Source organism: Mustelus asterias, chromosome 5 (genome assembly GCF_964213995.1).
Source record: "Mustelus asterias chromosome 5, sMusAst1.hap1.1, whole genome shotgun sequence".
In the NCBI taxonomy this organism is placed as follows: Eukaryota; Metazoa; Chordata; class Chondrichthyes; order Carcharhiniformes; family Triakidae; genus Mustelus; species Mustelus asterias.
Window position 1 is genome coordinate 140,539,707 of NC_135805.1, and position 23,572 is coordinate 140,563,278.

The window sequence follows — 23,572 nt, forward strand, 5'->3', positions numbered from 1 at the left end:
AACGTGGTCTAATGTAAATTAATAGCAAAACAGTAGAAAGAGCAACCAGCCCAGGGAATCAGAAATATCAAAGAGATTAGGTGGATTGCCCATGTTGAATTGCCCCTTAGTGTCCAAGGATGTGTAGGTTAGAGAATTAGCCATGGTGAATGTGTGGGGTGGACAAGGGGATGGGGGTGAGCCTGGGTAAGATGTTTTTTCAGAGAGTTGGTGCAGGATCAATAGTCCAAATGGCCTCCTACACTGTATGGATTCCATAGTTGAATATGGTAAGAATTATAGGCTAAAAATTCAATTTCCAGAAATTTGTTCCGTCTCACTGGACATGCTGCCAGAAGCCCAGTGAGGCTGAACAAATCAGAAATAACTCTTTGGTTTGGGTTGTTTAACTATTTGGAACAGGCACCTATGTGAGTTATAACGCTACGAACCACTTGCCCAGTAGAACCAGAAGAATGCTGTGCAGGCATCTGGCTACTCTATAGCAGGACAAATTAAGGCACTTTCTGAAGAAATTGGATGACATTGAGTTGCTCCCTTGATGATAGAGGCCCACATACAGGCAAATGGTAGTCTTTCTAGGATTGGTTGCAACTTGAAGCTGTAATTGCCAGGGCTATATATGTTCCAGCATGGCAGGTGTACTTACTGGCCTTTATAGGTGAATATGAACATAGGAGTTAGGAGTGGGCCACTTGGCCCCCTCGAACCTGCCCCACCATTCAATAAGATCATGGCTGATCTGATTGTAACTTCAACCCCATAGCCCTGCCAACCCCATAACCATTCACCCCTTTATTAATCAAGAATATATCTCTCTCTGCCTTGAAAATATTCAAAGATGCTCGTCCTTAAAAGGCAGTGGAAGCAGAGTTCCAGAAATTCTCAACCCTCAGAAAAAAATTCTCATTCTGTCTTAAATGGGCAACTCATTTTTAAGCAGGGATCCCTAGTTCTAGATTTTCCAACAAGAGGAAACATCCTCTCCACATCCACTCTGTCAATACCTCTCAGGATCTTAAAATTTTCAATCAAGTTGCCTCTACCTCTTCTAAACTCTTGTGCCAAACCTAATCTGTCCACCCTTTTCTCAGAAGACAACCTGCCCATTGTTGTTTTAGTCTTGTAAACCTTTGAACTACTTCTAACGCTTTGAATCTGCTTCGAACATCCTTCCTTAAATAAGGAGACCAATATTGTACAAATGCTCCAGATGTGGCCTCACCAACGCCGTGCACAACTGAAGTATAACCTCCCTACTTTTGTAATCAATTTCTCTCACAATAAACACTAAATTCCATCTTCTTGTCTAATTACTTATTGTACCTGCACACTAGCCTTTTGTGCTTCATACATCAGGTCACCAGATCCCTCTACACCTCAGAGCTCTGCAATCTCTTAACATTTAGATAATAAGCTTTTTTTATGAAAGGGGCCTTTCACTCTTGCTTTGTCTCTACTCTTTGGTATACCACATTTTGCCAAATTTAATACCTTTCCCTCACTATTTAGTTTAAAACTTTCCTTAATTCCTTAGTTATGTGGCTCGATTGGATATCATTCCCAGTATAGTTCAGGTGTAAACTATCCCAACAGTCCAGATCCTACTTTCCCTGGTTCTGGTGCCATTGCCCAGAGTGAACAATGAACCAGAACCCATTTCTCCCAGACCAATGCATTATTTTCTATAACCTTATTTGTCCAGTGCCCTTTTGCATGTGGCTCAAGTAATAATCCAGAAATTATTAACTTTGAGATTCTGCTTCTTAATTTGGTACCTTGTTCCTCAAACTGACTATGTAGAATCTTCTTCCTTGTCCTGCCTCTTTTGCTGGCATCTATGTAGACTGTGAACTACTGAACCTCCCTCTCCCAACGCAAGTCCCTCTCCAGCCCAGAGCAGACATCCTGAATCCTGGAACTGGACAAGCATCGCAGCCGTCTGGATTCTCGTACCTTGCTACAGAGAGCAGTCTCAAACTCCCTCAATATAATGTCCCCGACTACCACTATATTCTTATGTGTTCCCTGTACATAGTGCTATGGTCAGTCAACTCATCCATTCTGCAGTCCCCACACTCATCCAAACAAACTGAATGTTGTGAGATTTTTAGGGATTCCCCAGGTGCCTCCAAAAAATAATTCTGAATGAGTAGCACTGGAAGAAGCATCTGGCCATCTTACTGTTCTGCTCTGTGGAAGGTATGGAAACATAATGGAAATGGATTCTGCTCCAATTTGCAGCTCACCTCCTCCGAAGATAACTTTCAGCTCCAGGATGAGCAGAAATTCTATCTGACTTTATTTTCTTTATAAACTAACGCGAATAAAGCAGTTTCCATCCACCACCGCCTTCTACTGGCTGAGCTTGTTTTCACTGTACACAACTTCTCTTTCAATTCCACTCACTTCCAAATAAAAGATATTACTATGGGTACCCACATGGTCCTAGCATTACCTGCCTTTTTGAGGAAAATGTGGAACATTTATTATACCAGTCCTACTTGGGGCCCTGTCTGTCATCTCTTTCGGTACATTGATGACTATCTGTGCCGCCTCCTGCTCTCACCATGAACTGGGAAATTTCATTGACTTTATTTCCAATATCCAGCCATGTCTGGGCCTTATCTGGTCTTACCATTGACTTTCTTTTCTTGACTTATTTGTCTCCATTTCTGGAGATTGGCTATCAACTAGTATTCATTACAACCCTGTTTCCTGTAAGGACTCCATTCCATACTTTCCAGTTTTGCCATTTCTACTGCATCTGTTCTGATGATGTAACCATCTACAACAGTGTTTCTAATGTATTCCTTTTTCCCCAACTGAGAATCCCCACCCAGCAAGATTGACACGACACAATGTCCAATCCATTTTATGCACTTCTTCTCTCGCCCCTCAGTGTCAACAAAACAAAGGAGATTGTCATCGGGAAGTGGAGAACATGCCCCTGTCTTTATCAATGGGCACAAAGTAGAAATGGTTGAGAGCTTCAAGTTTTTAACTGTCCAGATCACCAACAATCTATTCTGGTTTCCCCCATGCTGACACTATAGTTAGGAAAGCCCACCAACATCTCTACTTTCTCAGAAGACTAAGGAAATTTGGCATGTCACCTACGACTCTCACCAATTTTTACAGATGCACCGTAGAAAGCATTCTTTCTGGTTGTATCACAGCTTGGTATGGCTCCTGCTTTGCCTAAGACTGCAAGAAACTACAAAACTACATGAATGTAGCTCAATCCATCACGCAAACCAGACTCCCATCCATTGACTTAGTCTACACTTCCCACTGCCTTGGAAAAGCAGTCAGTATAATTAAGGACCCCACACACCCTGGACATTCTCTCTTCCACTTTCTTCCATTGGGAAAAAGATACAAAAGTTTGAGGTCACGAACCAATCGACTCAAGAACAGCTTCTTCTCTGCTGCCATCAGATTTTGAATGGACCTACCTCGCACTGAGTTGATCTTTCTCTACACCCTAGCTATGACTATAACACTACATTCTGCACTCCCTACTATCCTTCTCTGAACGGTATGCTTTGTCTGTAACAGCATACAAGAAGCAATACTTTTCACTGTATACTAATACATGTGACAAATCAAATCAATTCCCTTTCCGCTCCCTCCCATAACCACAATAGGGTTGCCCTTGTCCTCATATTTCATCCCACCAGCCTTCATATTCAACGGATCATCCTTTGCCGTTTTTGGCAGCTCCAGCATAATGCCGAACAGAACACAACTTCCCCTGCCCTTCCTTTTCGGCATAGTAGGTCATCCCTAACACTCCCTTCCCTGTGGCACTTGTCTGAGCAAGTGCAGGAAAAGCAACACCTCTCCTTTCACCTTCTCCCTTCTCACCTTTCAAGACCCCAAATATTTCTTCCAAGTGAAACAAACAGCCATTTACTTTTTTCAATTTAATGTACTGTATTTTCTATTCACAACGTTGTCTCCATAATATATTTCTGTTACCAATTTGTTTTTGGATTTGTACGATCATGGATTTCAGCAAATTTGGTTCAGAAGAAGAGTCATATTGGACTCAACGTTAACTCCGTTTCTCTCTTGACAGATGCTGCCATATCTGCTTAGTTTTTCCAGCACATTCTATTGTTATTTCAGTGAAGTTATATTTGGGTAGATCAATATTTTTGTTTCCAATCTTGGGGGATAGTTACGATATCATGAAATTAGTTGATGTTTAATTATAAAATTTATAAGATCTACTTTGGAGGAAATAATAACAAATGGGATTACTATCTCAATGGAAACAAATTAAAACATGCTACCGTGCAAAGGGACCTGGGGGTCCTTGTGCATGAGACGCAAAAGCCCAGTCTGCAGGTACAACAGGTGATCAAGAAGGCAAATGGGATGTTGGCCTATATTGCGAGGGGGATAGAATATAAAAGCAGGGATGTCTTGATGCACCCGTACAGGGCATTGGTGAGGCCGCAGCTGGAATACTGTGTGCAGTATTGGTCCCCTTATATGAGGAAGGATATATTGGCATTGGAGGGAGTGCAGAGAAGGTTCACCAGGTTGATACCGGAGATGAGGGGTTTGGATTATGAGGAGAGGCTGAGGAGATTGGGTTTGTACTCGTTGGAGTTTAGAAGGATGAGGGGGGATCTTATGGAGACTTATAAGATAATGCGGGGGCTGGATAGGGTGGAGGCGGAGAGATTCTTTCCACTTAGTAAGGAAGTTAAAACTAGAGGACACAGCCTCAAAATAAAGGGGGGTCGGTTTAAGACAGAGTTGAGGAGGAACTTCTTCTCCCAGAGGGTGGTGAATCTCTGGAATTCTCTGCCCACTGAGGTGGTGGAGGCTACCTCGCTGAATATGTTTAAAGCGCGGATGGATGGATTCCTGAGCGGTAAGGGAATTAAGGGTTATGGGGATCAGGCGGGTAAGTGGTACTGATCCACGTCAGATCAGCCATGATCTTATTGAATGGCGGGGCAGGCTCGAGGGGCTAGATGGCCTACTCCTGCTCCTATTTCTTATGTTCTTATGTTCTTATTTTTGATCGGGTATTGGTCACAAGAGGGTGCTATCGCACTATTATAGAATCCTAACATCAGAATTTCTTTTGTAGCTTTAATTGCAACCCCCACCTGCAAAAAAAGCAGTGTTGAACTTCGTGTAGATTAATACGCATTTCTGTTCATTTATAAAAATCACATTTCAGAAAAACATTTCTGGAACAACACAGGTAGAATTTCCTGTGCCCAGGTGTAATAGATAATCGGGTGCAGCAGATATTAGAAAATCAATCAAATTCCTTTTTAAGTGGCAATTCTACCTGCCAAATTTTGACATAACACTTTACCTAGGCGATCCAGAAAACTCCTGGTTAACATTCAGAGAGGGTGAGACGTCACTGCTCCTGTAATGGCTGGTTGACCAGGGCTGTTTTCTGTTCTCATCTTTCGATGGTTGGATATTCTGTCACAAAAATCTCTTGTTGCTAATTTGCAATATACATATGAATTTGCAATATTTTCCTTGGTGGTCTCAAAATTGATGTATTTAGTTTGAATGATTCTGATATCATGGTAAGGGCTGCATTAGTTCCTGCCATTTGGCAGCAACGTAAGGAGTCTAACAACACCAGGTTAAAGTCCAACAGGTTTATTTGGTAGCAAACGCCACTAGCTTTCAGAGCGCTGCTCCTTCGTCAGATGGAGTGGAAATCTGTGTTTACCCCAGTCCAACGCCGGCATTTCCACATCATTTGGCAGCAAACCAGGGCAGTCATTGGAAGATGACTTCCAACAAACATGTGTTCCATTTTCTTCATTTGTAGGGCTCCACTGAAAATACTCGCTCATATCTATGTTCTATATCAAAGCTTTGATAGAATGCTCTCTAGGCACCTTGTTCAGTAAGTAGCCTGCTGTGGAGATATAAACAGGGCCTAGTTTTAAGGCTGATAAAATTGGATATCCTAAATTAAAGAATTGGGCATATCAAAATCAAACACAGTCAAACCTCAGGCAGGCCAATTGTACAAATACACAAACGTGTCTGCGCCTGACCCATCAACCACCCACCAAAGGTCATTACAATCTATCGAGACTTAGCAGGAGATCATTGCACCTCATTGAAATGCACCGGTCTATTGTTAGAAGCCCAGATCGGGCCAGACTTTCAGTCACCAAGAGTTCCTGTAGATACCTTATCTGATAAGTTATGCGTGAGCAACAGCATGGAGATGGGATACCTGGGGGCGGACCCTGGTGTCCTGTCAGGCAGACATCAAGAAACCCACTGGGTATTGGAACCCCCTCCTGGAACCTCATTGGCCGGAAGCCAGCGAAGTTTCTGGAAAGGCAAGCAGGCTGCGGGATAAAGGGACACACTTGGAGACACACATGAGCGAAGACTCGACTAAGGAGACGGCCTTGCCCATTCGGAAGACTGACCGAAGAAGGAAGGAAGGAAGAAGCTGCCATCGAGACTCACCTTCGTGACGACGGAACAGAGGGACTTAGAATCGAGCCTGCAGTTCAATCAAACCATCATTACGGGTAGTATACTTGAATCTGGGGTATCCTCTTGTTTTACGTGGGTAATTTAAGGGTTAATAGTGTTATTACTAATAAACTTGTTGAACCTTTACTTGTCTTTGTCCATCTTGCAAATAAGGACACCGGGGTAAAACCTTAGAGTAAGCAAACTGGTCGAAAGTATCTGAGAATTAACAGGTACTACACTGCCCCTTCTGCTGTCTGGCACCTTGTTCAATAGGTTGTCCTTCCTGCTTTCTGGGTATCTTTTTCATTGGATTCCCCCTCCTGCTATCTAGCCACCTTGTGACTTGCCACTTACGTTCTGAGCACCTTATTCATAGAACCTTAGAAAATTACAGTGGCAGATAAAGGCCATTCAGCCCATTGTGTTTGCGCTGGCCAAAAAAGAAAAAAGAAACCATGTACTCATTTTAATCTAATTTTCCAGCACCTGGTCCATAGCCTTGCAAGTTACAGCACTTGAGATGCAGATCCAGATACCTTTTAAATGGGTTGAGCATTTCAGACTCAACCACCAATTTAGGCAGTGAATTCCAGACGTCCAGCACCCAGTGGGTGAAATGGTTTTTCCTCATCTCCCTTCTAATCCTACCAATCATGATAAATCTGTGCCCCCAGGTAATTCACCCTTCAGCTTGGGGAAGCAAGGTTTTCCTGTCTAGGCCCCTCATAATTTTGTACACCTAATTTTAGGTCACCCCTGAGTCTTCTCTGATCTAAGGAAAACAATCCTAGCTTATCCAGACACCTCATAGCTGCAATTTTCAAGTCCTAAGAACATTCTTGTAAATCTCTTCTGTACTCTCTCCAGACCAATTATGTCATTCCTGTAATGTGGTGACCAAAACTGTATACAAAACTCCAGCTGTGGTCTAACCAGTATTTTATGCTGTTCCATCATTAAATTCTTGTTTTTATATTCAATACCCCATCCTATAAGGGAAAGCATTCCATATGCTTTCTTGAACACCTTGTCTTGTCACATTCAAGGACCTATGGACATGCACTCCAAGGTTGCACATTTCCTCAACCCCTCTCTATATCTTCCCGTTTATTGAGTGTTCCCTTGTTTTGTTTGTCCTTCTCAAATGTATTACCTCTCATACCTCCGGATTGAATTACATTTGCCACCTCTCTGCCCACGCGACCAAACCATTGATATCATTCTGGGGTTGGCAGCTATCCTCTTCTCTATCAACACTATGGAAGACTTGGTTGAATCTGAGATGCCTGATGATTGTGTCTTTGTTACTATAACCATGTGAGAATGATGTAGAATTACATCGAGAGAAAGTGTCTACTGAAGTTCCAAATCATATTTATATAGGGTCAAGGACAGCCAAATTCCAGAATGTTTTATACAACCAAAGAAGAATAGACATCCTCCTGATTGACTTCTTATTTGCCACCAAAAGAGAAAATGCTGGAAAATCTCAGCAGGTCTGGCAGCATCTGTAAGGAGAGAAAAGAGTTGACGTTTCGAGTCCAGATGACCCTTTGTCAAAGCTTCAGCATATATTAGAAGCACCACATTGGAAGGTGGCATCATCGGAACAAATGTGACGGAGGCAAAGGAGCTGAGAGAAAGGGAGGAGTCCTTACAGGATGTAGCATGTGAAGAGCTGTTGTCCAGATAGCTGTGGGAGTCAGTGGGCTTGTAGTGGATATTGGTAGATAGTCTATTACTGGAAATGGAGACAGAAAGGTCAAGGAAGGGAAGGGAGTTGACTGAGATGGACCAGATGAAGGCAATAGAGGGGTGGAAACTGGAAGCGAAATTGATGAATTTTTCGAGGTCTGGACGAGAGCATGAAGCGGCACAAATAGTCATCAATGTACCAGTAAATGAGTTGTGGGAGAGGACCTGGGTAGGCTTGGAACAAGGAATGTTCCACATACCCCATAAAAAGACAAGCGTAGCTAGGACCCATGCGGGTACCCATCGCTACTCCTTTGATTTGGAGAAAGTGGGATGAATTAAAGGAGAAGTTGTTGAGAGATGGGACAAGTTCAGCCAGGTGGAGGAGAGTGGTGGTGGATGGGAATTGTTCAGCCTCTTTTCAAGAAAGAAACGAAGAGCTCTTAGGCCGTCCTGGTGTGGGATGGAGACAGTAAGAGTTTTAACAACACCAGGTTAAAGTCCAACAGGTTTATTTGGTAGCAAACACCATTAGCTTTCGGAGCGCTGCTCCTTCGTCAGAGGTGCAGAGAGATTGCACATCCATGGTGAATTGGAGGTGGTTAGGGCCTGCGAACAGGAAGCTGTCAACATGACGCAGGGCGTCAGAGGAATCATGGATGTAGGTGGGGAGGGAATGGACCAGGGGAGTGAGGATGGAGTCAAGGTAAGAGGAAATAAGTTCAGTGGGGCAGGAGCATGCTGACACAATGGGCCTACCAGGACAGTCCTTTTTGTGGATTTTGAGAAATAGTAGAAGCAGGCTGTCCGCGGTTGGGAGACTGAGGTGGGGAGAAGGCCTCTGGAGGAAATGAGGTCGGTGACGGTATTGGAGATAATGGCTTGATGTTCAGTGGTGTGGTCATGGTCCAGGGGGAGGTAGGAGGAAGTATCTGAGAGTTGGCGCTCAGCCTCTGCGAGATAGAGGTCAGTACGCCAGACGACAACAGTACCACCTTTGTTGGCAGGTTTGATGACAATGTCAGGGTTGGACCTGAGGGAGTGAAGGGCAGAAAGTTCGGAAGGAGAGAGGTTGGAATGGGTGAGGGGGGCAGAAAAATTGAGACGGCCAATGTCCCGTCGATAGTTCCCAGTGAAAAGATAGAGGGCAGGTAATTGTCCTGGTGCGGGTGTCCAATTGGAGGTAGAATGTTGGAGGTTCCTGAAAGGATCTGTAGAATGGGGGGGGACTCTTGCCCAAAGAAGTGGGCACAGAGACGAAGGCGACGGAAGAAGAGTTCAACATCATGTTGAGCCCGGAATTCATTGAAGTGGGGACGTAAGGGTACGAAGCTGAGTCCTTTGCTGAGAACAGCACGCTCAGTCTCAGAGAGGGGAAGGTCGGAGGGTGTGGTGAAGACGTGGCAAGGGCTGGGGCTAGAAGAGATGGAGTTCGAGGGATTGGGACTGGTGGAGGGCCTGGGATGGGCAGTGGTGTTAAGTTGTTGAAGCTTGCGTTCCTTTCCATCTGCAAGAAACAGGAAAAGTTTTTTTTTAAGACATCAAATGATGCGAAGGATGAAATGAAACTGGGAACAGGGACAGCTTTGGGAGAGAGTAAGACGATGTTGCTGGAGAGAGATGTCGAGTGTCTTCATATGGCGGCGCATGGAACTGAGTGTGGCTTTCAGGATGTGGCGAGAACAGCAGTTGGAAGAATGTTTTATAGCCTGTAGGTACCTGTAATCCTGGAGGTTACATGCGGGGTGGAATTTGAGTTGAAATCTGCGTGGGGTAAGTCGGAGATGAAGACAGTCACTGAGGAAGGAAATGTGGCTGTGGAAGCGAGTCTTGGTAAATACCTTGTGCAACACTAAGGGAGAAATGGAAAGCAGTGAAGGTGGATAGGGGAGAGAGACGTGGAAATCCTGTCGGAGAGAAGAGGAATACTTCTCCAGGGTAGGCATTCCTGGAAGAGAAGTGGCAGTGAGTTAAACACTGGATAAAAGCAAATTACTGTGGATGCTGGAATCTGAAACCAAATGAGAAAATGCTAGAAAATCTGAGCAGGTCTGGAAGCATCTGTAAGGAGAGAAAAGAGCTGACGTTTCGAGTCCAGACGACCCTTTGTCGAAGCTGTTTGGTTTCAGATTCCAGCATCGGCAGTAATTTGCTTTTATCCCGACTTTTTTATTGGCTGTGTATAATGATTAATGGGATACTGTACTGTCTAGAATATTATTGATCCTATATATAGTATCATACTAATTTGTTGTCATGACCACAGAAGGAAAGGAGGAAGGATATTGTATTTTAACTGGTTGTCTGATTGCTGTAAGAACTGATCATGTGATTTGATGGTGATGTCATTTAGTGTTTCACAGGCTGCTGTTTAGTTCTATTTTCTACCCTGTACAGCTAAGAACTCCTAGAATAAATCTGTTGTTGTTAGTTTGCATCTACGTGTGCAAACCACCTCTTTTTCTTTTTGTTTAAAATCTACAACCCCTAACATAGTTATGACATTGCAACATCTTTCTCACCAATCACATTCCCACCAAGTTTCATGTCGTCAGAAAACTTGTAAATATTGTACAAAAAAAGAGAAAGCTGGAAAAACTCAGCAGGTCTAGGAACACCTCTAGGGAGAGAAAACATAGTTCATGTTTCCAGTGTGCATGACTTTTCTTAAGAATCAAATATTCCATTTGGTTCCCTTATCCAAAACATTGATATATATATTGTGAGTACCAGAAGCCCAAGCACAGATCCCTACAGGAGTCTGCATAGAGTAGCACATTCTCCCCGTGTCTGCGTGGGTTTCCTCCGGGTGCTCCAGTTTCCTCCCACAGTCCAAAGATGTGCGGGTTAGGTTGATTGGGCATGCTAAATTGACCCTAGTGTCGGGGGGATTAGCAGGGTAAATATGTGGGGTTAAGTGAATAGGGTCAGAGTGGGATTGTGGTTAGTGCAGACTTGATAGGCCGAATGGCCTCCTTGTTCATTGTAGGGATTCTATGATATTCTACTAGTTGTGTCCTTAAAAAGCTCCAGCAGGTTTGTCAGACATGATTTCCCTTTCATAAATCCATGTTGATTTTGTCTAATCCTGTTGATATTTTCTAAGAGTCCTGATCACATCCTTTATAATCGACTCCAGCATTTTCCCTACTATTGATGTTGGGCTAATCGGTAATTCCGTTTCCTCCCTCCCTCCTTTTTAAAATCGCGGCATTACATTTGCCATCCTCCAATCAGCTTTCAGTCCTATTAATTTCCCCAATTATTTTTTTGTGATACTGAATTCCTTCAATTCCACCTTCTCACTCGACCCTTGGTTCCATGGCATTTCTGGGAAGTCATTTGCATCATCCTTGTGATCATGCTTATGGAATTGCAAAAAGTGTTGACAGTTTATCCTAAACATCCAGATGAAACAGATCCAATTTCAAACCTGCCTCGGGCCTTGTTCTATATGGATGCAGTTGCTTTTGCAAGGCAAAGTTTGGGCCCAGGAACCGACCTCTCTAATTTCTATCCCTATATAATCACTAAATTGCATACAATTACAAAATATACAATAAGCGCAGTTCTGTTTCTGCCTGAGAGTCACAGTATAGGTATTAAGTTTTTATTGATGATTATCATCTTGCAGTTGAAAAAAGTCTCTCAGAATTGCTACAGAATATGGAAGATAGCCAACAAATGCTTGGTGTTATTATGTTCACCTAAACAAGTATTAGATATTGATGGTTCATATCTTTTTTTCATTTGCAGAGAATAACCTAAAGGAAAATGTTTTTAAGTATATGGACGTCCTGGAAGACAAACTTCATAGGTAAGGCTTTCTGTTGGATATTTAGATAACAGGCTGCAGAATTTGAGATTTTGATTCATGCATATCTTTATTCTTCCAATCTATAAATTGTGCATTTGTTTCATCTTTACAACAAAGTAATTGCAATTCCTATTAATACATGGTTTATTTGAGAAAACTGAAGTTTAAAGTAGAACTGTAAAAAAAAAGGTTCTACTGCAAAATTGTAAGTTCTGGATTCTAGTTTCAATATTTCATAATGCTTGCCTGGGTCATACAAGAACACACCGATTTGGAACAGAAGTAGACCATTCAGCCACTGGAGCCTGCTCATGGCTGATGATCATGGCTGATCTGATTGCAGCCTCAGCTCCACTTTCCTGTCTACCTCCCCATAACCGTTGACTCCCTTGTCAATCAAATATTTACTTCATTCCATCTTGAATACATTCAATGACCCAGCCTCCTCTGCTCTTTGGGGAAGAGAATTCCACAGTCTGACGACACTTTGAGGAGGAAAAAAGTCTCCTAATCTCAGTTTTAACTGTGTGACTCATCATTTTTAAACAGTGTCCCCAATTTGTATGCGCTCTCTCTCTCTTCCTCCCCCATCCCTCAGCAAGGGGGTACATTTTATCAACGTCAAGACCTCAAAATCGTATATATTTCAATAAGAATGCCTTTCATTCTTCTAAACTTCAATGGGTATAAGCCCAAACTGCTCAATTTCTCCTCATAAAATAACCCTTTATATCATAAATTGAATGGATGTTCTCTGACTTGCTTCAAATACAGTTGTATCCTTTCTCAAGTAAGACAACCAAAACTGGGTACGGTAATCTTGATGCGGCCTAACCAGTGCTCTATACAGCTGCAGTAAATGTTCTACGTTTTATACTCAATGCCACTTAAAATTAATGACAACATTCCATTTATCCAACATTTATCTTCCTAATCATTTGCGCACCAATATATTATGATTCATGTATCACGATACCCAGATCCATCTTCCTTGGAGTTTTGCAGTCTCTATCCATTCAAAAAGTATACTGCTTTTCTATTCTTCCTCCAAAGTGGACAAGTTTGCATTTTCTCACATTATATGCTATCTGCCAAATTTTTCTGCCTTCACTTAACCTAACCTAACCATTGGAGACTCGAGTCCTCTTCATATCTTACCTTTCTGCCTATACTTGTGTCATCAGTGAAGTTAGCAGTCCATTCATCCAAGTCATTGATATCGATTGTGTATGGCTGAGGCCCCGGCTTGATCCCTGTGGCTCTCCATGAGCTACAGCTTGCTATTCTGAAAATGACCCATTTATTCATGCTATCTGCTTCCTGTTAGCTAGCTAATCCTCTATCCATAATGTTATCCCTGCACCATGAGCTCTTATTTTGTGTTGTGACTTTTTGATGCAGCAACTTATTGAATGCCTTTTGAAAAATGGGTTCCCCTTATCCAACTTTTTTGTTAATTAGTCAAACATGATTTCCATCTTACAAAACCATGTTGACTCTGCCATGATTGTATTATGATTTCCTAAACGTCCTGCTATTATACCTCCTCAATAATGGATTCCAGCAATTTCCCTATAACCAATTTAGGCTAACTGACCTATAGTTTCCTGCTTTCCATCTCCGTCCTTGAACAGAGGTGTTACATTAAATGATTTTCCAATCCACTTGGAACTTCCCAGAATCTAGGGAGTTTTGGAAGATCACAGCCAATGCATCAATTATCTTGACAGCCACTGATTTTCAGACCCAAGGATGCAAGCCATTAGAATCATAGAATAACTGCAGTACAGAAGGAGGCCATTGAGCCTATTGAGCCTGTACTGACAAAAATGTCACCCAGGCCCTATCTCTGTAACCCCATGTATTTACTATGCGAATCCCCTTGACTCTAAGTGGCAATTTAGCATGGCGAATCAACTTAACTCTCACATCTTTGGAGTATGGAGGGAAATTGGAGCACCCAGAGGAAACCCACAGAGACGTAGGGAGAACCTGCAAACTCCATACAGTCACCCGAGGCCGAAATTGAATCAGAGCCCGTGGTGCTGTGAGGCAACAGTGCTAACCACTATTCCACCCTTATTAGGTCCTGAGGACTTAGCCTTTAGTTCTAATAGTTTCCCAAATCTTTTCCCCTGTGATTGTTTACAATGTTCCTCCCTCCCTTAATCTTTTGATTTTCAAGTTTTCTTCGGACTCTTTTGTGTCTTCAGACATATCATCTCCTCTGCAGTAGAGTACTGTTGACTTACTTCAAAGTTACAAAATTCTAACTCCACTTTCTGCTACAATAATTAACATCTATTAAATATAACCACTTTCAGCTGATTGGCATGTAACTGCTATTGTCAAGCAGCTCCTTATTAACTAGGCTATTTAATAAATCTTGCAGTTTGAAACTTCTATGTCAGAGTCTGACTCTTGATCTAAATTTAAACTTGAAAAAACATCAGAAATTCCCATGTCAACCAAATTCAATGCTCATGGGAAGTGAGATGATGCACAAAGATAAAAGCAAAATCCTGTGGATCCTGGAAATCTGAAATGAAAACAGAAAATGCTGGACGCACTCAGGTCAGACAACTTCTGTGGAAGGAGAAACAAGTGTTCAGGTTTTAGGTTGATGATCATTCGTCAAGACAATTTCAGAAGATGCACTGTTTTAGATGTTCAAGCATGGCCTCCTTGGACAGTGTCTCTTAGCAACAGAATATTAGAGTCATCCTATATGCAAAATGTTATTTTGCTGCTAAACTGGATTCTGTTTAATATTACCTCCTTTTAAGAATACAAAGGTTGGAATTTTCCAACAACTCAGATGCATCACACATCCACAGGAATCTCACTCTATGCCAGCTCAAGGGACACCACCACTCGCTCTTCCACACACATCTTCATCTCCCTTGCAAGTCATGGCCCCACTCACCACCCATACATACCAGACATCCTGATCACCTGAAACATAAACAGAGAATGCTGAAAAAACTCAGCAGCTCTGGCAACATCCGTTTCAAGTCCATTTGAATCCATAGCACAGAGACATGCACTTCAGTGGGACCTAATTCTAGAGTAGCCTCGGGGTCATAATATGGTGAGCACATTGCACTGTCTGATTCACAGCTGGTGGAAGCAGGGACATCCCAGAATGCTGGAACTTGGAGGATCGGAGGAGAACCTGGTGAACATCTCGCCAAGGCCATCCCCACACCCCCACTTCTTGCCTTCAAACAACTGCACAACCTCAAACAGACCATTGTCCGCAGCAAACTACCCAGCCTTCAGGAGAACAGTGACCAAGACACCACACAACCTTGCCACAGCAACCTCTACAAGACGTGCCGGATCATCGACACAGATGCCATCATCTCACGTGAGAACACCATCCACCAGGTACACGGTACATACTCTTGCAACTCTGCCAACGTTGTCTACCTGATACGCTGCAGGAAAGGATGTCCCGAGGCATGGTACATTGGGGAAACCATGCAGACGCTACGACAACAGATGAATGAATACCGCTCGACAATCACCAGGCAAGACTGTTCTCTTCCTGTTGGGGAGCACTTCAGCGGTCACGGGCATTCGGCCTCTGATCTTCACGTAAGCTGTTCTCCAAGGTGGCCTTCACGACACACGACAGCGCAGTCACTGAGCAGAAACTGATAGCCAAGTTCCACACACATGAGGACGGGCTTGGGTTCATGTCACACTATCTGTAACACCCACAGCTTGCCTGGACTTGCAGAATCTCACTGGCTGTCCTGTCTGGAGACAATACACATCTCTTTAACCTGTGCTTAATGCTCTCTGCACTCACATTGTTTGTACCTTTAAGACTTGATTATCTGTAAAGACTGCATTTCAATCATTATTCTGTAAATTGAGTTTGTCTCTGTATGCCCTGTTTGTGAGCAGATCTCCACTCCACCTGACGAAGGGGCTGCACTCTGAAAGCTAGTGGCATTTGCTACCAAATAAACCTGTTGGACTTTAACCTGGTGTTGTTAAACTTCTTACTTGGAGGATTACCAGAGGCTAGGAACCTGCTGAATCCAAGTCAGATGAGGCGTCTCTGGAATCAGTCATGCCTCAGTTGCTGGAACTGCAAAGAAAAACTTTGGAATATCAGGAAACAATGTCGGCTGCCCTCCTCAGATTGCAAGGCACAATGGAAGAGTCAATTTGCTTTCGGACTGAGGCAATAGCACCAATGTGCCAGTGCACTAGTAGGATGGCAGCCGCCATGGAGACCTTGGTCCAGGACATCAGCCCTACACTGCTACGGGAACTGCACTCCATGGTTGAGGCACTTGCTGGCATCCAGCTTTGAGGGCGCCCTGTATGTGCCTGATAGCCATCATCTTGGCATTCAAAGATCTCTTCACCCTCAGCCCTGTCGATGTCTTTCTCATTGGAAAAGACGTGCAGCACCTCCATCACCTCCTCCAGGATCTCCGACCCATTGCAGTACCAGGTTGTGGAGGGTGCAGCTGGTGTCAGTGGTGCATGACAATCTCTATGGACTATATTGCAGGGCTCCTTCAGACTGGTCCAGGCACCAGAACCTTATTTTCAGCATCCCAATGGTTTGCTCCATCAAAGTGCAAGTTGCAACTTGAACCTCATTGTACCTTCTCTCCACTGCACTTTTGAGGCCTCCGCAATGAGCCACATTTCAGTGGATAGCCTTTGTTCCCTCGGACCCAAACTTGCAAACTCTGAACCCTGGAAGATGTCAGGAATCTGAGAGTGTATGAATCATGGACTTTTAACGGAATTGTGCACAGACCTATTTGCAATGGTTGCAGACCAGGTGAACATTTAATGATGTGGTTGACTGTTGTTGCTACAGAGATCTGAGTGCCACGTAAGTGCACTCAATAGCACCCTGCACCTGTGGAAAACCAGAAATCTGTGCAAATCTCACTGCTTTTGCTTCCTGGATTGCCTGATCTCAGTCAAAATACACAAAGTTGTGTGCCTTCGCAAAGGTGCCATCTGTGACTTCCTGGCTGCACTTTCATGTGGATGCTTGCGAGATCCCACAGAGGTTACTTTGGAGCCCTGGAAGGAGACACTGCCATGAAAATTGAGCACTGTGGTCACTTTTACAGACACTGGCAGTGGATGCCCTCCCAAGTCCTGTGGTGACAAATCCTACAGCAGGTGTCATATGTGACTAGCCAGTTCCCTGGACATGCACATTCTTCGTGACAGTGATTCTTAGCCATCTGCAGGAAAGACGAGCGCCGTCTATAGATTCTGGGTCTGTTGATGTGCCTACAAGCGATGGCTCTCTGGGGTTCATCCTCTGCATGCAGAGGAGGCCCTGCCACCCATTGCTTTTGAGGTTTTTGTTCTTGACTTTGGCAAGCCAACTGCCACTGTGACATTTTTATTTCATCTTCCCCCTGCCCTATAAACAATAGGCCAGACTGGGCAATAACCAGGCTCCATTTTCCTGATGGTCGTCTCACTGCAGTATCAAAGAGAGAGTCGCTATGGTTACCATTTGTCTGCCAAGGATCACCCTTTCTCCAGTAATCATCTGTGGCTACCTCGCAAGGTCCCTCTGCGTGCTGAAGAGTCCAGGCCACCACATGGATGCTCATTGTTTACTGTGCATGATGTTTGACCAAACAGCGTCTGCACGTGTGCTTTCCTTGGACTACAGGAGGCACATATCACTGTATAGTTTAATATAAAGCAAGGGATTAGGAGCAACCCCTTGGCTAGTGTTCCATAGCCACCTTCCTGGGTGTGTGCAACAAATTAAACGTGGTCATTGGCACACTCAGACATTACTGCTGTGAACTGAAGCTAAATGTTACTGTTGCCCATGCCTTTGGGTTCCCTTGCCTCCCTTCGTCCCTGTACTCGTGTCTGTGCACCACAAGGCAGTCATGAAGACGCTGCTGTGGATACTTGCCTGTGATTCCCCCGAATCTACGGAGCTGCTTCCGTGTCTCCAAGTACCCCTCGAAATTCAGGTCACAAGGTATATGCCTTTAAAACCTGTTGTATTCTTGCCAATCTGAAATCACGTCAATGTGGGATTTAAATTGGGGAATGGTTCTGGCATGTGGTCACAATAATGAGATGTAGATATATTATAATTAAGTTCCTTATTTTTGGCTGGCATTGATAGGGGAAGGGACAATCCTGTCCTGGATTTAAACCGCTGGGTAATGCACCTAGGGTTTTTTCGTGATATTTTCCAATCTCGCCATTAAACATGCCCGTCTGATTGGGTGGGGCAAATCCCAATCATTGATTTTTTTTTTTCAACAGTCGGATTTTCACATTTAAATATTACTTGTCATTTGTATTGTTTTACTATGGTTTATTTCTCCACTTTCAAATGTAAGTCAAAACATGCGGCTTTTGTCCAAACTAAATATTTTGGGAGTTGTATTTGCTGTCTGCTTACAATCCGCAGTAACATTTGATGTGACAATATAATATGAAAGTACTGGCTTTCGATTACAATAGGAGATATCACATTGATTGCATAAAAAGGAAATACAAAAATGTTTCATGAACCAGGTGAAATGTTTGACATACATCTCCATTTCATATACAGTTTCTTTAACCAGGGAACATAGCCTAAAGATTAGAGCCAAACCATTCAGGTGTTAAGTTGGGAAACACTACTACATGAAAAAGGTGGTAGATGTTTGGAAATGCAGTTGGTGTCAGTTTTTAATTTTGAGATTGATGGATTTTTGTTAATCTAAGGGTATTCAGGTATATGGGGCAAAGGCAGGTACATGGAGTTACGTCACAGATCAGCCATGATCTCATTAAATGATGGAATAGACATGAGGAGCTAAATAACCAACTTTTTATTCTTTGTGTTTAAAAATGCAAGTAGTACTGATTTGTTATTCAATTTTCATTCTTAAAATGCATGATTCAATGGAAAACAATTGGATCATTTAATCTAAACAAACTATGACTAGCAGAACGTTTTTTATGTCCCAAGGTATTTCATTATATGGCAAAAATCTAGTATGGGACCTCAAGTCTTACTGTAATAACCTTAAACATAGACGAGGAAATCTAAGTTAGAAATCAGGTTGATAGAAAATGTTTTGAAGTAAATTTTGTCTGATTCCATCAAAGTTTTGGAGGGTATTTGTGGCAAGCATTCATTTGAATTAAGGAAGGACGTTTCTAAGAATGTTTAAAATACATTAACACATTTGAGTTACTGTAATACATCTTTGCTTTTGCATCAAAATTACTTTTGCACTAAGATTAACTCGTTGTTTAGATTATTACTTTTTGCAGGATATTGCGGTATAGAAAATAGATACCTCATTTGCTCTACATAACTGTACTCTTATGGATGCATTTTGTATGGAGCACCTTGTCTTGTTGCTGAGAGATTTAATTTAACATATGTACAGGATTCTCTGGCCTCCCCGCAGTGTGTTTTTCAGCAGCTGGAGGTGACACACCGACGGCTGGCAGCGGCTTCTGGCCCCTTTGCTATCGATGGGATTTCAATGGGAACAGCGGATTCACTGCCAATGGGACTAGAAGATCCTGCTGGCGTGAAGAGCCGGAATATTTCACCCCATATGATTGCAAGTCAAGACAGTTGTTTTTACCTTATGCCAGGGTATAAGCATTACCAATTCCAGTTATTTGGCTACTTGATTGTGTGACACAGAAATTTGAAGTGGGTTAATGGTAGATGCAGTTGAATTTTTTGTAGATTTTTGATTTGATTTATTGTCTTGTATTAGCATACAGTGAAAAGTATTGTTTCTTGTGCAATACATAGACAAAGCATACCGTTCATAGAGTATATAGGGGAGAAGGAAAGGAGAGAGTGCAGAATGTAGTGTTACAGTTATAGCTAGGGTGTAGCGAAAGATCAACTTAATGCAAGATAGGTCCATTCAAAAATCTTATGGCAGCAGGGAAGAAACTGTTCTTGAGTCAGTTGACATGTGATTTCAGACTTTTGTATCTTTTTCCCGACGGAAGAAAGTGGGGTGCGTGGGGTCCCTAATTATGCTGGTTGCTTTGCCAAGGCAGCGGGAAGTGTCGACTTCCCGCTTCCTGCTATGTTACTGATTAAATATGCATAATTATATTTTGAGTGACAATTTAAACTATCATCTGAATTTGAACAAGTAGATCATTTGTGGTGTAGCTGGCAGCTTTGACAGGATACCTCTAACTTTCGTTGGTTCTTTCAGTTTTGGAAGCCAGCTGCTAGAGAAAGTGTGGGAAGCAGACTTGGAGGCCTGTCAACTCTTTGTCAGAGGTTTACAGCTGAAAGAGAGGAGTTATAATGCTTCTGAAATGGAAGAGTTTCAAGCAGATGAAGATAACAAGGCCTTGGAAGATACACGTACAGAGGTTAAGGACACAAAGGAGAGTGCCTTTCCAAGTAAACAAGATTGGGGTGCAAGACGGTGTTCTGTCTCTAACCAAAAAGAAACTGATTCATCCGAGGTAACCATTGTAATTTTTATTCCACACGTAACAGTTTTGTCACTGGTTAGCAATGCAGTGCTGCTGTTAAAATGTTCCTCGGCTGTATTTGTGAGATTTGTATTTTGAAGCAGATAATTTTTAAAAGAGAAAACCAACTAATGGTATTTGTAGTGTCACTGCTGTGGAAACAGCAGGATAAACCTCCATGTGAGTTGGTACATTTGCTTTGTTTTGTTTTAAGCCATGAAATTTTGTTACATTTATTCCAATGATAACGATCATTAAACTGCCTTGTGTAGGTATAGTTTTGGTGTTTCAGTAACCTTTCTATTGAGGAGCACCATTAATTTTTTAAGTGGAAAATAAGAAGGCATGGTCAGATGTATCCACATAGAAAGGGGTTGATCTGTTTGCCTGCCTGCAAATTGAAACAAGACATTTGTCCACTAGCTTGTCAAGTTGACATTGTGATTTTGTTAAACTGAATGAAAAACATTTATGCTATATACAGACAGAATCAAAAGCACAAATAATGAAAAGATGTGGGAATTACGTTTGTGTACATGTGCTGTTGGAAAGTTGAACAGAAATAGTTCAGGAATTGTCCAGTGAAAGCTTCAAATCCACATCTAAGCCAAAGGAAAATAATCTGAAAATTAAATAGCTCAAATTAACAAATAAAAACAGTGTTGGAGATATGTAGTCGATCAATAGAACTGTAGATGGCAAATATTTGTGTGTATAACCTTCAGCTGAACAGAGGGAAGTTTTGTTTAGTAGAATTTGAATGAGGAAAATCCAAGCAGAGATGAAACAAGAATACTAGTATTCACTCCCTGATATTATGGGAAGCAGAAATTTAGGAAAACATCATGAAGACTAAATGGGAAGGACCAAAAAGGTTGCAATGTAGAACTCACTAATGTTGCTGCAAGTTCTTTCCTTGGTCTACATTTTCATAATAATAGAGTTACGCATATTTTACAAGTGGGAATAAGAGGCAATATCTGACTTAATGCTCTAAAACCAATATCTAACAATGTCACTTCCTATAATGATTTGCATATGCTCTAACATAACTTTCCATTTGCCCATTTAATCATCGAACACTATTACAGTACACTTCAAACAAAGCCATATAGAATATTAATTCTTATAAAGATTGAATCCTACTATCAAGTGAAACCAATTTAATATATTTTTAATATGCTTTCAAAGCGCTAACTTAGCAACATTGAATACTTCTGGGTTCATATAGAGCTTCAGAAAAACAGAACTTGTCATTACTGTTATGCTAAGATAGGTTTAGTGCTATGTTTGACAAGTTATTTCTCTTCCTTCTGCTGACTTAACTAATAGCCTTCCTCATATTACATACTATTGCATGTCAATTTTCAATTTAGATTCTGCATGGAGATCAGCGACTTTTTAATTGAACCTGATTTTGACTCTTCTGTCCAACATATTTAATAGTTTGTGGTAAATACCTGAAGCTTACTTTTTAATTTCCTGACCTCTTTCTATGCCCTGCATGCTGTGCAGTGCTCCCTTTATGTCCCCATGAAGGAGAGGCTGACCTTCCCAGTAACCTACTAGATTCCAAGTCAGTGAAGGTGAGAAACGGCAAAAGGTAACTCTACTGCCACCTAGTATTTCTGTAGTAACCAGTTGGGTGATGTGTCAAGCTTTAAAATAGACATTGAATGCAATAGTTCTAATACATGAATGTACATTTTTGTTACTTTATAAATTCCTGTGAATATATCTCTGATTCTGCACTTCCAGTGGAGAAACCATGCTTGAAGGGACATCGATTGGAAATGAGTCTAGGATAGCATAACCTTGTTTCTCCAACCTATGCTTGCTCTTGGTGTGACTCCCTGCTGGCAGCACAAGATCATAGAATTGCACCTCAAGGGAAATAGCAATGCAATGCATGCTGACACTTCGTTGTACGTCATTATGTACATGTCATTTATAATTGTATAGTTGCAATATGTGTTCTAACAACTGTTACAGAGTACACTCGTCAGGACAAACACTAGAATGCCAAATTTCAAACGATCACACCAGTTTATACTTGAACCATGGGTGCTGATTGGTTGGCAAATCATCTCCGATTGGCAGATGTGTTGTAATGGAAAAAGCAACTGGGAAATATGGGCACTCAAAGCTCTTGGGTAATTCAAAAAAGGTACAAGGTTTGAACATATTCCTTTTGTTTGTGGAGAACGGGTCGTTTTTACAATTGTATGTCAGTTCATGCAAATGTAAATGAGCCACATTACGAGCTTGACTAATTATCTTAAAATGGTTGTTAGTGTAGCTATTGGTGCACATGTTTAGCTAGCGCTGCTTAATCGCGGAATCACATCTAAAAGTAGATGTTTTGTTTTGGGATTTCCAAGCATGAGCTGATTAAGAACGGTCTACCTATTATGAAAAACCAGAGGACCTCTATGGCCACAATTTTCCAGCTGCATGACGGCTTGTGCAGATCGTGTTGGGGTGGCACAGGGTCAGAGAATCACAGGTGAGGGGTCCAGTGCCAGCACAAAACCCTGTTGGGATTCTCCCAGCCACTGCGCCACTGTGCGGAAACCAGGTTAGCATATTTTAATAAGCATTTAAATATTGCTACGGTCTGGACCAGAATCCCAAGGTATATTGTGAAGCCAGACTAGACCACAATAATTTTTCTATTTCGGTATACATGTGAGGAAAGAATGCTTCACTCCAGGAGTAATTGTTTTAGCAGATAAGGCAAAAGAAAATCCAAAGAGCTTCTACGAATACATAAAGGGCAAAAGAGTAACAAGGGAGAGAGTAAGGCCTCTTAAGGATCAACAAGGTCATCTATGTGCGGATCCACAAGAGATGGGTAAGATCCTAAATGAATATTTCTCATCAGTATTTACTGTTGAGAAAAGCATGGATGTTAGGGAACTTGGGGAAATAAATAGTGATGTCTTGAGGAGTGTACATATTACAGAGAAGGAGGTGCTGGAAGTCTTAAAGCTCATCAAGGTAGATAAATCCCCAGGACCTGAAGTGCATCCCAGGAGGCTAGGGAGGAAATTGCGGGTCCCCTAGCAGAGATGTTTGAATCAT

At 42.2% G+C, this 23,572-nt stretch overlaps 1 protein-coding gene across 4 annotated transcripts in view; it reads left to right on the forward strand.

The window, feature by feature from the left end:
* disc1 (DISC1 scaffold protein) overlaps positions 1–23,572 on the forward strand; it is a 94,982-nt gene that overhangs the window by 39,563 nt on the left and 31,847 nt on the right. For all 4 annotated transcript variants that reach the window (XM_078213410.1, XM_078213411.1, XM_078213413.1 and 1 more), the window contains 2 exons: positions 11,947–12,007; positions 20,221–20,479. In XM_078213410.1, the coding sequence (XP_078069536.1) occupies positions 11,947–12,007; positions 20,221–20,479 (320 nt within the window). The remainder of the gene's footprint in view (positions 1–11,946; positions 12,008–20,220; positions 20,480–23,572) is intronic.